Source organism: Tripterygium wilfordii, chromosome 6 (genome assembly GCF_013401445.1).
Source record: "Tripterygium wilfordii isolate XIE 37 chromosome 6, ASM1340144v1, whole genome shotgun sequence".
Classification (NCBI taxonomy): Eukaryota; Viridiplantae; Streptophyta; class Magnoliopsida; order Celastrales; family Celastraceae; genus Tripterygium; species Tripterygium wilfordii.
In genome coordinates, this window is record NC_052237.1 from 418,022 (window position 1) to 434,017 (window position 15,996).

A 15,996-nucleotide genomic window follows, 5' to 3' on the forward strand; every position below is an offset into this window, starting at 1 on the left:
TGATAAACATATATTTTTGCTTTTCGTTCGTATACATCCTGCACTTTATCAAAAGAACAATTTCTAGGTTATGTGTACAAACTTACTTTCTAATCCCATATGTTTTTATATATTTAATTTTTATTTAAGGACATATTAAGTATTTTATATAGAGGTATATATGTAAATAAAAAAATTAATACAAATGGTGTAAAGATAACAAATTTTGATCTGCAAATAAAGTCACTCTAAAATGAAATTGAATGAAAAAAGTAAAAGCAGTACCATTACTCGAAATTAGCAACAAATGCTTACGACCTGAACACAATCTTAGTTTCCTTAAGAGTGATCAAATGACATTATCTCACAAACTACAAAAGAAAAAAAAAAAGAATTCACATAACTCATTATAGATATAATAACAGATGATATTACCAAGCAATTAAGAGGAGAAAGAAAAAGTGAAACATTTCACTCAAGTAACGAAAACCCATCTTGGTTTTCAACATCAAATCAGCAACGCAAAGTGAACAAAATTATGTCTTCTCAATTTTTCTTTTTAAAAAGCTAGGAGCTTATCTGTAAGAAACATGGGAAGGGAGCGCATAAAAACAAAAGCTTTAAAAAAAATGACACTTGTATTCTCCTCCTGTTTCTTTGATGTAATAAAACCCAGTTTAAGCATAGATTGGGATTGCTAGCTGCATTCCCAGCCTCAGCCTGTATAAAGAATAGTTGACTAGGGGGGAAAGGGGTAAAAATGCTGTGTTGCCTGCAACCATTCCTAACCATACAAAATCCCAAAATCTGTGACTTCACGTGCGTTTTTATTCAATTACTGTAAGCAAAAGAATAGAGCAGCAACAGTAATAGACCCTCCCTCTCATTGACTCATCCAACATCAGAAGACCGGGACACTAAAGCTTCATTCCAACAACCGAAAGGTCCTGCAAAAACCAAGCATAAAATAAATACAAAAGAGCAACCCACTCAACTTCAAATAATATGTTAATTGATGTCTCACTCAGTGCTCCATCCTCCTATTATAGATACTCGAAATATCAGTTACAACATATAAATATCCTGTACGCATACAAAAGACTTGAACATATTGTATAGGTTATATTATGTTTAGGGTACAGCTGTAATTGCTGTAGCCTCATCCCACTAAAAGTGTACTTGTCTAATACATAGCATCCAGCAGATAGATCAATTCCATGCAATTAAGGCTCCATGAAATATTAACAATGTTTTAAAAGGCGGGTTCGGAAACCGAAGCGCTCGACTTATTTGAGGCGAGGCGTAAGCCTCGGTAAGAATTAATCTAAAATGTATATGTACACATTCAAATAATATAATCATATCAATTTATCAATTTATGAAGACATAACTCCATCTATCATCAATTCAAGTGATCAAGTCTCTAAATAACAACAATAATATTAATATCATCAAAAATCACCTAATAATATCATCAATTCAAGTCTTAACTCTTAACACAGCTCAATCAACAATTATTGCAAATTTTTAATTCAACAAACCGTCACATATCGCATTGAACAAAACCCGTCAAATATATATGATATATCTGACCTGAATGTGTGTAAAAAACAATATAAATGAAAAAATAATCCAATCAATATATAATATGTATATACACTGCACATATGAGTGTATTTGAATATTTGATTGAACTAATTAGATAATGCAACTATGCAAGTAGCCAAGTACAGAATACAGAAGTACAGAACACAACACAGAGAGCACAACTCTGCAGACTCTTCAAAGGATTGAATCGAAGAACACAACAGCAGAAGCAGACAGATTACAGAACACAATGGTACAAGAATATTAGATAGAATAAAGAACCTGAGTCGACCAGCAGACTAGAACAACCGACTAACAGGAACACCTCTAGAACCGATGAAAGAGAACACAGAATAGCTCCAGCAGAGAGTAGAACAAGCGACAGCAAAGAATAGAACAAATAAATAGCACAGAACCGAGTCAAATCCCAGCGCAACAAGCGAAGAACATTCGTATGTGAATTTTAGGGTTCAAGCATCTGCAATTGCAAGGTTAAGTCGTGCAGCAGAGGACTAGAAGAGGGAGTTACTGGGCTGTTGTGATTGGGTCAAAAGAAGACAATTGGGCCAAAAGAAGAAACCGGGGCAAAATAAAGAAATTGGGCCCAAAATAAAGAACTTGTGCCAAAAAATAAAGTGGGCCGAAATAACTCACGCCTCTTACGCCTTGAGGCTTAACTCCTCGAGGCGTCCGCCTCATGCGACTGAGGCGCAAGCCTCTCCGACCTCCGTCAGGGGCGTACGCCCGGAGGCAGCTGGATTGCGCCTCGCCTTTCAAAACACTGAATATTAATACATGCATACTAGATTATAACCCTCGACAACCAGAAACCGATAAACGGGATTATGGCTATTCGTCAAGCATTCAATACCAACGGCAAAAAAATTAAAAAAATAGAGATTAGTCTCCACTCTTCAGAGTATCATTCCTCATAGCCAAGAGGCTCACTGATAATCAATATATTTGACCTTTCAGTAGTAAAGTTCAATACCTTTAATTGAAGTTGAATCCTCCAGAAGGGACAGGAAGTTCACTGCCTCCAAAGTGAAATGCAGGCTGGGCAGCATCACCTGGTGGCAAAGGCTCATCCTCCTCCTCCAGCCAATATGTCTCAAGTATCTTCACTGTTTTCTCATATATGTCATTGTTGTCATGATTCTGAAGACTTTCAATCTTATCTAAACCCTCAGCATCATCAATCATTTGGGCATACAGATTAACATCTCCTGTTTTACCCAAGCTCTTCTCAGCTTCCCCAACCTTCAGAATGTTCTCAAGGCCTTCCAAGCACACAGAGATAATTCTTACATCAGGACAAATCAAGAGATCACACAGTGGCTTAATACATCCCTGGGTTACCAAGAACCTGTGTTTCACAAACAAACAAATATTTTACTTTAAAACATGGGTTAAAAGATGCCAGTATGTCGCTCAAAACAGGAGAGGGGGTGGGGAAATAACGATGTTTAAATAAAAGGATATAAAGAAAGAATATACATGATTTGCTCATGAGTACCACCAGATGTGGCATTTGAAATAGCCCAGGCAGCTTCTTTTTTGATCTCAAACTCGGCATTTTGAAGCAATTGGACAAGCGGAGCAATGATGCCAGCCTCAATCACCGCCTGCACAAATTCAGTGGGCATATACCACAACACGACAAGGCATTAAAAACGACAAAAAATCACTACAAGTTTACAACTCATTAACGCATAAGCATCCCATGCCACTTTTTTTAAAAAAAATTTACAAACTAAACAAAAAGAGAATGCAAAATCTCACCGAGTTCGAACGTTCTAAGAAAAGCTAAAGGAGAAAACAAAAAATGTCACCAAACAATAAATACATCTTAAAATAACAGTGAGAAGTTGTAGTTCATCTGTCACATAGATGAATAACCTGTATTTGATTAACATTTCCAGCTGTAATATTAGAGATTGTCCAGCATGCTTCCTTCTTGATGCTCTTCTTATGATTATTGGTCAGCAGGTTCACAAGGCATGGGAGAGCCTGATGCTCAATCATGCACTGAAAAGAAAAAGGCTAGAAATATCAGATCATTCATTCATAAGATATAGCATTATACAAAGTGAAACTTGAATCAGCCAGTCATTATGAAACATCATTCATTCATTGAACCTCTATTTTCATTGTTGTAAATCACAATAACATGACCGGGGAAAGAAAAACAATACTCATAATTTAAACAACCTGAGCATCATAAATGTGTCAAAACAAATCAGGCGACCCTAAACTGGCATTACCATCTACTAAATTTATCCTGCTAAAAAATAGAAAGAAGTCAAAACAATGGTGATACGGCCCGCATATAAGTACCTGAGTCTGCATATCATCTCCAGTAACAATATTTCCAACAGCTCGCAAGGCAGGAATGAGCACTGTGGGAGATGGATGGCTAAACAATAGATATGTTTAAACGTTCAGTTTTCAGGACAACGACACGGACAAAAATAAAAAAAAAATGCCACATAAGAAAGAAAGTTCAAAACTCACAGAAGAAGATCAACAAGTCGAGGGCAGACTCCTGCATCAATAACAGCTTGGATTTTGTCATTGGTACCATCTGAGAGATATGACAGTGCCCAGCAGGCATCTGTAAGGACTTCCTCATCGTTTGAATGTATAAGTCGCTCCAGAGCTGGGAGAGCAGGCTGTGTCTGCTTAATGAATTTCAAAAGCATGAAGTCACTAGCAATAATATCAACTGTGTGGAGGGTGAGGGTGGGGGAATAGAAGTATTTACGTATTGCTGACAGCAGTTTCGCTTTAGAATCTACTTATCTAACCTGATCAAATGGAGGCTGTGGCTTGCCTCTGCAGAAGTTGGATAATGTCCATGTTGCGTTCCTTAGCATAGAAAGCTTTGCATGCTCATTGAATTGAGCCAACAATGGCATCAAGGCCCCGTGACCAAGGACAAGATTACGACATTCAGGTGAGTCACCTGCAATGTTACCTAATGCCCAAACAGCCTACAACTCCAAAAAAAGAACCATTTAGACAATCAACTAGACAGTTATTAAAGTATTTGTCAAACACAGTACAATATATGAAGTAAATACAGCACCAATGCATAGATGACTGGTTTACCTGTTCCCTGACATCATCATTGGGAGAACTTAGAAGATTAACAAATATCGGGACAGCTCCACTATCAATTACAACCCTGGTATTTAGTGATGTTCCAGAAGCAATATTTGTGAGAGCCCATGCAGCTTCAAACTTCTCAGAAATGAAAATTGAAGACGGCAATTAATAAGGTGAAAAAACAAACATAAACACAAATATATAACTGGATATAACACCAAAACCTAACAACAAGGTATGAGCTCACACCTGAAGCTTCGGCAAGTCATTCTTTGCAAGAAACTGAACAAAACGGGGAACGACGCCAGCTTGTATAACTTCATTAATTGGAGGACTGCGTTCTGAATAAAAACTCGCCATAAGACAAAATTATGCCAGCAAGACAAGAAAGGAAGAGGGTTAAAAAAAGAAAAGGAACCTATGGAAAGAATCTTTCGGAAGTAGGTGGTAGCCTCAAGTTGCGTATTATTGTCTTCTGACCAGATATCAGCAACATTTACCTGGAGACTTTCCAACTGCAATTAAATTATACGTAAGACGTGAGTCCATAGTTTTCAACAAGGATAGATGAATAAACAAATAGACTATGGTCTTTGACAGTAGGAGTTATTCCAATTTATGCGGAATTAGCAGAAGAATTCAATTGATCAGCCAAATACATAATTTAATTTGTTTAAATGCCCCATTCAAAACCAAATTAAAATCCCAGAGTGTACTGCAAAACCTATTATCCAGTAACAACAGAGGTCCTCAAAATTTACGCAATCGCTTCTTCCCCTACTAAATACCCAGTCCTTGCTCTGCAATGGAACAACTATCCAGTTTGTCACTACGAAATTGGGGGAAAAAGAAACTACGAAATAACCCTAATCATCTTAAGGATCACAAGATTCGAAATCAAAGCAATAAAACACATGGAAAACAATATCCAACAAAAAAGTATAATTACTGAGAGATTGAGATAGGGACACCTTCTTCACGGTCGCAGAAGCGGAGTCAGCCAGAGATGAGGGGAGTTGTTGCTGACCGAGGAGTCCTTCCCTTCGCTTCTTCAGCAAGCTCTCTTCCCTCTTGTTCTTCCGGATCTCAACCAGGTTGTCCTCCCTCCTTCTCCGTCCCTCATCGGCGTCCACCGCAACCTTGTACCTGTTCCGTCGGACCTCCGTCCTCTCGCTTGGCCTCAGAGACATGGCTTAATAGAAGCAAAGAAGAGGACAATCGACCGCTAGGGCAACCGAAGCGAAAGATTGATTACTCGCCGAGAGAGGTCGACTGAGGGTAGAAATAATGGTGTATGGAAGTGTCGAAGGGTTTCAACTTTCAACTACATACAGGCAGCGTCGGGAATTTGGGCCTGGATGAGGAACTATTAACGAAAACGCCACTGATTTTGAATTTGAAACTTGGAAGTTCTCTCGCATGCCGTTGCTCTTTAGTTTAAAATTAAAAATATTATATAAATTCCGCCACCGATTTTAAAATATAAAAAAAAAAAACTCATTTTTCAAGTTAAATCTGACAAAGATAAATAATGTTATTTTGGCAATTTGTTTAGTAACAAATTCATCGTTAGCTGGATATTTCTTCCCTGCATGGTTTGCAAATCAATTTTATGTGCAAAATGCTATCAATATCATAGAACAATTAAAACGCAAAAACTTCTTTTTTTTTTTATTTTTTATTCATGAGTAGCAAATGTAGTAGGTTATAGGATATGATTTGGCTCCTAAGCAATTATCTAAGCATGCATAATATACTTGATGATTTTTTTTTTTGCAAAATTTGATGATGGGTTTGAGCCCATACCGGGCTTATATTGTATCCGCCCTTGGAGTGGTTTACCAATTGAGAAACATTGCATTAAAATATTAGAGAGATGGGGTTTAGCTTGATTTAAAGATTTAAATTTCAATATGGCGGAGGTTTATGTAGTAGTTCGAGCACTTACAGTTTAATAACTATTGTATATAAAAATATACAAATGCCACATGATACAATGATGTCGTTTAGTTGACAGAATGAAAACCGATTGAACGGTCAGGTTATGATAGTAATTAGACGAACTGAAAACTTGAGCGAAGTAAATCGACCAAGCAGTTAACATCTAAACCGTAGTACATGACATTTACCTAAACACCTCGAGGAAAGTGGTCAACATGAGAGTTATGGTCCAAAAGAAGTGGAAGAGTATTAGGATGTGGAGAGCATGTGTCAACCTAGGAATGACCATTTATTTAGCACTATTGAGCGGTTAGGAGAACGTGGGACAATTGGCAACAAACCAATGGATCCAATTGTAAATATCAGTGTTAACAATTTTGTAGAACATATATATAATCTTAGATTTTAGATTTTACAAAGGATGATCAATCAAATACTCAAAAAAGAGCATGTAATTTCTGTTTCGTAGCTTTTAATACAATCGCCCTTTTTACTTTTTCTTCCTCTTGTGCTTGCGCCCCTTGGAGGCCACCCTCTTTCTCTCGTTGGCATTCCTTTTTGGGACTTTATTCTAAGAGGTTTGTTCCTGCACACATCGTATGATCTCATTTGTTCGCAACACTCGAATTTCGCTGCAAACAATAACTAATGGAATGGAGAATCACGAGTAGATCAGATGACACTCATGTATGTGGTATCTTATATAGGTATCGAGTTCGAGTCTCCACCTCCTTTGTATTGAAAATAACTAATGGAATGGTTGTTAGGTACATCTCAACTCTTCACATAACAATAGTGTAACATCATAATCATAATTTTGAAATTCCACATGAAAAAGTTTTATGGCAAATCAATACCTTGTTAACAATGGATGTCACATAACCAAATTTTTTTTAATATTGTAAAAATAATATACGAGCCCTTCTTAGTTTTTTTTTTATAAATTTCAAATTTTAAAAAATTAATAAATGATAGATATTAATGATTTTAAATATAATGCCTTATTTTTTGTTAAATATAATAATTTTAACTATGTATTCTTTTTTGAACATTATTAAAAAAAATATTTAAAGAGACCAAAATTGAATTAGAAAGGGCATAAATGCAAATAGGAGGACATAAATGAACGTGCAACTAAATTACAGGGACCATAAAAATCCCGAACAGCAGAACCGAAATCGAAGAAAAACAGGGAAGAGACGAGTATGACCACAACCATAGTTACAGAAGATGAAGAAAGAGCATCTCTCCTCCGAGATTCTGCCAATTACCCTAGTGGGAAGCTATCGAAAGTGGCAAGAACCTTCACGCCTTCACCAATTCAAGAGCTCTCACTCCTCGCTCAGAGAAGCAACGCTATCAACCTAGCCGAAGGCTTTCCAGACTTCCCTGCTCCTCCCCACATAAAAAACGCCGCGGTTTCGGCCATCAATTTCGACTTCAACCAGTACAGGTTGCTCCGTTTATCCGTTTTATTCCCCCAAAGATTGGTTCATGCATAGCTTTTCTTAGAAATTTTAAGTGCCTTATCTTCAATTTCTTATTTCAAGGCATGTGCAAGGGATCTGTGACCTCCTGTCTAGAAAAATGAAGGATAAGCATGGTTTGAATGTGGACCCTTCAACCGATATTGCTATCTGTTGTGGGCAAACTGAGGCATTTGCAGCAGCGGTGTTTTCGAGTACGTTTTCTCTTATTGGGTTTCACTCGAATTTGTATATGTTTTGATTGATGATGTTTTATTGTTTTTTGAGACAGTAATAGATAGGGGGGACGAGGTTGTGCTGTTTGACCCTTGTTATGAAACATATGAAGGATGCATAACCATGGCTGGAGGAGTTCCTGTAAGCGTTTTAGTTCCAATTAGTCCTTCTCAGATTGTTAGTACCAGCAACAATTGCCAGTTGGGTGAGTTGGAAAATTGTTGATATGACAGGTATATGTGGCACTTGACCCACCTCACTGGACCTTGGATCCAGACAGATTCATGAAGGCTTTTACTAGCAGAACAAAAGCTGTAGTATTAAACAGGTTAGTGAGTTTGAGGTATGGAAAGTATGAGTTTGGATCTGAAGTTAGAAGTCCACATAGATGGTGTTATATTAAATAGATAATGCCATGATGGTATGTTGTTGATCATCAGTTCAGTTTAGTGTGGTTAAAAAACTATTAACATTCTTGTCAGCCCCCAATGTTTTGCGTTATGCAGTGATTGTGTTATATATATTAAGCCATAAGTGTGGAATATGTAGGTAAGGGCCTAAAGGCAAACAATTCATGTGCCCGATCTATCCTTTGAGGCAGAATTGGGGAAGAGAAAGATTATTCTCTTTGAAGGAAGGTAGCTATTGCCAGGCTGTGTACTTTTAAAATTATTCGTGGTATATTCATTTTATGTCGAAGTTAGTTATGAAGTTGAGGAAGGACATTAACAGTAAAGATGTGGTAGAGGCACTTAATTATGCTTTTTCTTTATTTTCGTGAGGAATCGAGTGGCCTCATCTATTCAAAGATAACTGGCAAATGACTGCAAAAATTCGCAGATTTTAGATATCTGATTTCAATAGGTATTGACATATACTGCACATGATGTGGTAAATGAAGTCCTAGTGAGCAAATTTTCTTGGGATTTATACCATGTTAATGCACATTTCCAATGATATGTTATGTGTTTGACTAAATCAACTGATATGAAGTGGTGCAGCCCTCACAATCCGACTGGCAAAGTTTTTACTAGAGATGAGCTCGAAATAATTGCTGGAGCTTGCTGCACATGGGATTGCCTAGCCATAACAGATGAAGTACGATAATCCTTTTGCTTGACTTTGGCCCGATTGATGGATTAGTATCACGAACTGACTTTTAGACTCTCGTTCCTTCAATATCTCAATGAAAAACTCAAATTTACATAAGTTTTTTTATCTTCTTTTAATCTATTGGGTATAGTATACCTGTAGAAAGTACATGGAACTCATACAGCATGTTTGCGGAACAGAATTTGTGATGAAACCAGGTGTTGCTTTTGGTTCCTATTCGAGTTATTTTCCACGGTAGTTTCTGAATAAAGCAACATCACTGTAGTAGTATTTGGAAGAAGATGGAGAAATATGCCAAATAGAATGTTTGGTTAATTTTGGGATGCCACTATGGCAAGATATAATTTGTTACCTGGAGAGTCAGTGGAGACCTAGAAAAGGTATCCTTTACGATATATAAACAAGAATTATAGCAACTGAGAAAAGAAAGCATTAGCCAGTTTTTTGCTTCAAAGATTCTGTATTATGTTTCTTCAACATAGAAAAGTAACCTTTGATGATCTTTCTTGTGCTCATAATTGCATGCCTTTCCTACTCAGAAACTCGTTTGCCTTACTTCTGCAGGTATATGAGCACATAGCATTTGACGATGAAAAACATATATCCCTGGCCTCGCTTCCAAACATGCAGGAGAAGACTATCATCACATCTTCTATATCCAAAACATTTAGTGTTACAGGTCTAATACTCAAACTCTGCACCAAGTTTTAAATATCTTATTTTTTCGAATTTACTGTCCTTTTTTGTTCTCCATTGCATCCAATATTCAGGTAATGCTCTGTTGACTGGCAAAGAGTCATTTAATTTTATCTGAAATAGACAACTTCTTTGCTACTTTCGCAATGCAATGTCTCACCATACGTGCATTAATCAATAGGTTGGAGGATTGGATGGGCAATTGCTCCAGCTCTAATTGCTTCTGCAATCAGAAATATTCATGTAAAAGTTACGGATTCTGCTCCTGCACCTTTCCAGGAAGCTGCCTTGACAGCTTTGTCGAGCCCCCCAGAGTTTTATCAATCATTGAAAATAGTAGATTCCAAGACCGAGAAGCTTTACTTCATTCTGTTAAGCTGATATCTTGTTTATCAATACAAGTTTAGTGCATGATGATCGTGCGATTTGCTTTTCATCATTGTTGATCACATTCTTGGTCATTCTCAGGAGTACGAATCAAAAAGAAATTACATTGTGGAGTTGCTTGCCGAGATTGGCTTTCAGATTGAGTTTAAGCCTAAGGGCTCATTCTTTTTATTTGCTAAACTTCCTGATCAATGTGCACTTTCTGATGTAAGTCATTTCTCGAATTAATCATGTTATAGTTCATTCTGATTATCGTCATCATGCTTGTTACGTATTTCGATGGAATATGATTCTTTCTATGGTTTTCAGGTAGAATATGTTAGAGAATTAATAAATCAAGCTGGGGTGGTTGCTGTACCAGGATGTGGATTTTTTCATACAAAAGTGTCTTATGAGAAACCTTCCCTGGAAGATCGTAGCTATAAGGGGAGATACATCAGGTTCGCTTTTTGTAAAAGCATTGAGACATTGACTGCTGCTGCTGAAAAACTTCGTAGGCTTTATCGTACTAAGTGGTATCTCGGTTTACAATAGTTGATATGAAGTTTTGCTGGGGGAAACCAAGATAGAAATTTATGTTATTATATTTAAACTCATTTATGCATAGCCAGATATCTGAAATTATTTTTTCCAAAAAGGTTTTCTTTAAATGTGAAATATTCCATGGAACAATCAAGTTCCATGGTTGCCCATGTCTATTTTCTGGGCACAACCACAAGAGAACCAGTTATGATAGGGATCATGACAGCTGTTGAGTTGTACGCACAAGATTTCATGTAAGACATGTGAAGTCTACAAATTCACTTGGATCTTATGCGTCCAAGTCAACAGCTAGGATGCCAAGGGATGGGATCTTTATCATTTATGAAAGGAGAAATTGGAAGACATGCATGGCTAGTCTATGTTCTTCCTTCCCCAATCTGGAAAATTAGACTAATTAACTCCAACAATTTCTCCTTCATTGACATTGAAACCTAAACGTACAGAAACACAATTGTTGATCAAACAGTTAAAGACAAAAAATAAAAGGAAAAATGGAAAAAAAAGAAAGACCCTTACAAATTGGCGAAATTAACAAACACCAACCCATCATTACAATTACCCCCTACTCCCTGCTCTGCCCAATCCAACTCTTGATTCCTTTATTTTCCACAAAATCACCAAGAAATAAAAAAGTAAAAGAAACCCAGAAGAAAGAACACATAAATCAGACAACGTGAGCATTGCATGAGCCATGCAAATTGACCCTCCTCAACGTAATGACCAATTAGTCCGGTTAGTACATTCCATGTTCTGAAGCCTCATTACTTCATAAAAATGGGCAATAAACTCTTCAGCTTTCTCATCAATCATTGCATCGCCAAGACCATCAGCGTACACTTCCTCCTCGTCATCCTCGCCCTCATCATCCTCGTCACATCGATCGAGCTCTTGAAGGTTAACCGCAGACGCATATTGGCTCATGCCACCATCTACCGAACTGCTCGAGCTAGGAATAGCAGGCGACAACGGTGGTGTGAACGCCTCCTCAATATGCTCAACCACTACATCCAGCGGTGGTGGCATAATTTCGAGAGCCGTGGATGGTAGTGGCGGTGGTGGTGATTGGTCATTGCTCTGGAGATGCAATGGACGCATTGACCCCAACAGTTTCTTCCACAATCCCACATTGCGTGTTGGCTTCGCCCCAGATTTCCTTCGCAGCATATATAATGCTATGCGGAGAAAATTCATCACGCGCCTGCTTTTCTTCTTTGGCTTGCCATTATTATTCTTATTGGCCTGATTTTTGTTGTCGTTCAAATTGGCTGCAGGGATGATGACGGCGGGTGATGAATCCTCCATTCAAAGGAAGAGATAGAGAGAGTCGGAGGTCCCTTGCTCTGATCTATGAATTGTTCTTGTTGTTGTTGCTGCTGTGCCCTGCGAAGAGCAGGGCGAGAAGCGAGAGAAACTTGAGGACAGGAGTTGGGAGATGGAGAGGAATTTATACAAGAAAGAGGTGTATATATAATTTACTAAGAATAGTAATTGTGAAATGAAGAATATTCTGGGGTTAGGGGGTTGCGGTTTAGTCAAAATGACAAAATTACTCCTCAATTTGAACTAATTATTAGTTATAGAACAACCAATCACGTATGGAAACAAATTAAATACTGTTAATTGTCACTCTTTTGGTTATGAAAAAAAAATATATTTTTGATTTATTTACTAAGCATATATACATATAGTTATATAATTGGTTGATGTTTTAATTTGGAGAGAAGAAAAGTCAGTTTTCTTTCATTCATTCATTCATTTTGGTACCGAAAAATTCTCTAATTCATTGATTGTGTACTGGCCATCATTCAACAACAGCCTTGCATGTCGTTCATCCAGAAGAAACAAAATGAAACATAAAAAAAATGCATCCAGAAGAAATAAAATGAAACATAAAAAATTAAAGATTTCCTAATGAAATAAATAATTTTCAAGAGAAATAAATAATTTTCAAATGAAATAAGCAAAAAACATTCGTTTGCATGAACAAATGAACACACCTAGTTTTTGCACTTGCGCGGAGTTCATCACAGCCTCACGAGAAAATATTTAGTGGTTGCTTAGTATCACGTCATCCCTCATACTCACAAATTACACCACTTGCTATTCTTTGATATTGTGCTTTAGCTTGTATTTCCTAAATACAATTAATTATGTCATAATATACAGATTCAAACTAATCATATAGATTCTAATTATTTGCATACTTACATAGCTTTTTAATGAATTTTTTTTTGTTTCCATTCCCATTTCTTTTTTGCCTACCAAAAATGAATTAAGGACAAAAGAATAAAATCTATGCGTGAAAGCAAAGATGTTGTTTTGATTAGCTTTGCACTTTTGCATGTTTTTTTTTTCTTCTTCTTTTTGCAGTGTGCCAAATGATATGTCTTTTTTTGAGCCCGATAACACAATAATTCTAAGGTATGTAGATTATCGCTCTATATTCAATCAAAACTCAAAGTTCCAGGAGTTGAAATTCCCCCTCCCCAATGTAAATATTTGCCCATAAATAAATAAATAAAAATATATATACAAAAATATTTAATAAATGAAAGAGCTGTCACAGCTGTCAACTGGTTGCTTGACATGAGGATTGAGGAGGGGTTGTTTACTAGTCCATTTTTGTTTTCTTATACTATTTCAATTTCACTGCAGCAAAGCTGGAAGTTTGAAGTTTTACGTACGTTTTGGCCATTAAGTTCAGACTTGACGTGTAGTGATATATATCTGGCATGAACCATAAACCAGCTGTACATGCGAGTTAGGTTAAGTTGTGGTAGGGTCCTTGAAAAGAAACAAAAACAAGCCCATCTTCCAATCAAAGCAAAAGTACTCCGGCCAGTTCACTCCAACTGGGCTATGTACCTTGATTGTGATTTATATGTGCCGTTGCTTATAAAGTTTTTTTTTTATATTAAATTTTAGCCCATAAATCCTGTTGCTCCTTTACCTAAGCCAGCTTTTGTTTATTATTGAATAATAAAATACAAACATTTTATTTAGATTTTCTGCTTCTTCTTCTTCTTTTTTTTCTTCTTTTGTTGGGTGGTTAGGACAAGGACTGTACTGTTTGTCTCTGATTGTAAGGAACTAATTAACACAAAACGACACACCAATCTGGATCGGACAACTATAATTAATTAATGTGAATACGAAGTTAATCATAAAAGCTGATCGAGTGGTGGTATCCAAGTCACAAATTATTTGATTTTTCTCTCTACACATCTGCATTGACCAAATCTAGCAGGTCTAGCATTATATTGTACTGGAGTATTTGCTAGGTAACAACTGTCGCTAAGTTTGTCATTTCTTAGAGTGCTACAAGAAGTCTCCCATGTTGATTAGAATATTAAAAACCCAAACCCAATAACAAGAATGAGACCAAATGATTGAGACAACTTGGGATTTTTCCATCTTTAATTGCAACTTTTAAGAATCTGATAAGCAATCGTTTACTTGTACTAATTAAAAGCCCCCAAAAAGGGGATTATATTTCGTAATAACAAAGTTATAATTATATAAACGAAACCGAGTGTTGATTTCATGTTACAGGTTGCGGGCCCTCCCCTTCTTTCCAATCATTTGCTCCAATTTTTCTATATGACCAAAATGACCTTCAACAGCTGATTTTAACATTGAAAATGTTAAGTATCTCAATGTTTTTTGTCCCAATTATCTTTAATAGTGAGATGAACGTACCTGATTTATATGAAATTGTGAGTCTCACATGTTTCATATGATCCATATGAAATCTTGTGCGTGTCTATATCAGTATTTGAGATAATTGTGACAAAAAAACACTAAAATCAAAACAGTTGTTTTGGTATTGGACTTTGAATTTGAGCCCTCCAATCAGTAATAAAATAAACATAGCAGGGATAGATTTGGAAACGTACACGTCCAGGTTGTAAATAACCCGCGTACAGCCGTGTACGGTGTACCCCACAAAGTTCCCACCGCCCACACTCCACATTTTCTAAGATATAACACAACGCGTATCAGCGATTCAGCTGAACAACAAATTCTCAAATATAAATACAAACCATCTCCCATCTCTTCTTTCATCATAAGCTCAACAAGTTCTCATCAAAAAACCAACAAAAACCAACTTCTTCTTCTTCTTATTCTCTTCTAAACAATCACAAATACAAACTCGAGATATATATATAGTCCAAATGGGGAAGAAAAGTACTAGTGATATGGCACAGAAAGCATGGAACGTGGTACGTTTGGCATTGTTGTGGGCAAGAAAAGGTGGCGTGTTCAGGAGGCGTTTGATGATGGATCAGCTACGCCTTGTGCCCAAGTTTCTTAAGAATTTGGGCCACACAAGTACGCCGAGAGGCCAGATTTTCTATCAAGAACGTGAGCTCTCTTTTGACAAGACCCCCATTTTCCACCTCAAAACCCACCGTTTTGCCTCAATGCGGTTTCTCATGTCCTGCATAACTCCACAAGTTGATTTTGAAAGTTATGATTTCAACGCTGATGATGGTGATGATGGAGGTTGTGATCAGTGCGAATATGATGATGATGAGTATGAGAAATGTGGGGATATTAAGGATGGAGAAGAAGAAGAAGAAGAAGAAGAAGAAGAAGAAGAAGAGATTGATACGAGGGCAGAGAAGTTCATTGCTCAGTTTTACGAGCAAATGAGGATGCAAAGACAGATTTCGTATTTGGAATACAATGGAGGCTCTCAGTGATAGTTTTGATTTGCTGTTTAAGTATTTACTTAAAAACACCAGTTCTTTTGATGATTTTTGTAGAGGCATTGCAGATTTTATTGTAAATACCAGAAGCTCTCTATGACTATGAGTGTTTGCAAATTTCTTATAAATAAAAATAAAAATGGCATATATTTGGTGTCGCCCATAGCATGATTTCACTGAGATCTTCGAGTACTAAGAATTGCTAAAGTTGGATGAGAACACAGAGG

General features: G+C 36.9%; 4 protein-coding genes across 5 annotated transcripts; 2 read left to right on the forward strand and 2 right to left on the reverse strand.

Moving 5' to 3' along the window:
- Positions 1-454: 454 nt before the first annotated feature.
- On the reverse strand, positions 455-5,984 carry LOC120000431 (importin subunit alpha-like). The gene is made up of 11 exons (XM_038848517.1): positions 5,646-5,984; positions 5,093-5,189; positions 4,924-5,015; positions 4,678-4,809; positions 4,374-4,559; positions 4,081-4,244; positions 3,904-3,982; positions 3,466-3,594; positions 3,064-3,191; positions 2,558-2,932; positions 455-926 (listed from the first exon to the last, which is right to left on the reverse strand). The coding sequence occupies exons 1-10, from the start codon at positions 5,862-5,864 to the stop codon at positions 2,560-2,562; spliced, it is 1,599 nt and encodes a 532-aa protein (XP_038704445.1). The 5' UTR covers positions 5,865-5,984; the 3' UTR covers positions 455-926; positions 2,558-2,559.
- A 1,775-nt stretch (positions 5,985-7,759) lies between these two features.
- LOC120001060 (methionine aminotransferase-like) lies at positions 7,760-11,118 on the forward strand. Of its 2 annotated transcripts, none has more exons than XM_038849293.1 (9): positions 7,760-8,068; positions 8,166-8,296; positions 8,374-8,459; positions 8,552-8,646; positions 9,320-9,416; positions 9,996-10,110; positions 10,309-10,463; positions 10,596-10,721; positions 10,824-11,118. In XM_038849293.1, the coding sequence occupies exons 1-9, from the start codon at positions 7,821-7,823 to the stop codon at positions 11,046-11,048; spliced, it is 1,278 nt and encodes a 425-aa protein (XP_038705221.1). In that variant the 5' UTR covers positions 7,760-7,820; the 3' UTR covers positions 11,049-11,118. The 2 variants fall into 2 exon arrangements, with proteins under 2 accessions (XP_038705221.1, XP_038705222.1); XM_038849294.1 differs by having other exon boundaries at positions 10,309-10,498; positions 10,824-10,893.
- Positions 11,119-11,427: 309 nt separating this feature from the next.
- LOC120001061 lies at positions 11,428-12,565 on the reverse strand. The gene has a single exon (XM_038849295.1). The coding sequence runs from the start codon at positions 12,357-12,359 to the stop codon at positions 11,766-11,768; it is 594 nt and encodes a 197-aa protein (XP_038705223.1). The 5' UTR covers positions 12,360-12,565; the 3' UTR covers positions 11,428-11,765.
- A 2,533-nt stretch (positions 12,566-15,098) lies between these two features.
- Positions 15,099-15,930, forward strand: LOC120000462 (serine/threonine-protein kinase SRK2H-like). The gene has a single exon (XM_038848553.1). The coding sequence runs from the start codon at positions 15,233-15,235 to the stop codon at positions 15,761-15,763; it is 531 nt and encodes a 176-aa protein (XP_038704481.1). The 5' UTR covers positions 15,099-15,232; the 3' UTR covers positions 15,764-15,930.
- The last annotated feature ends 66 nt before the right edge of the window (positions 15,931-15,996 follow it).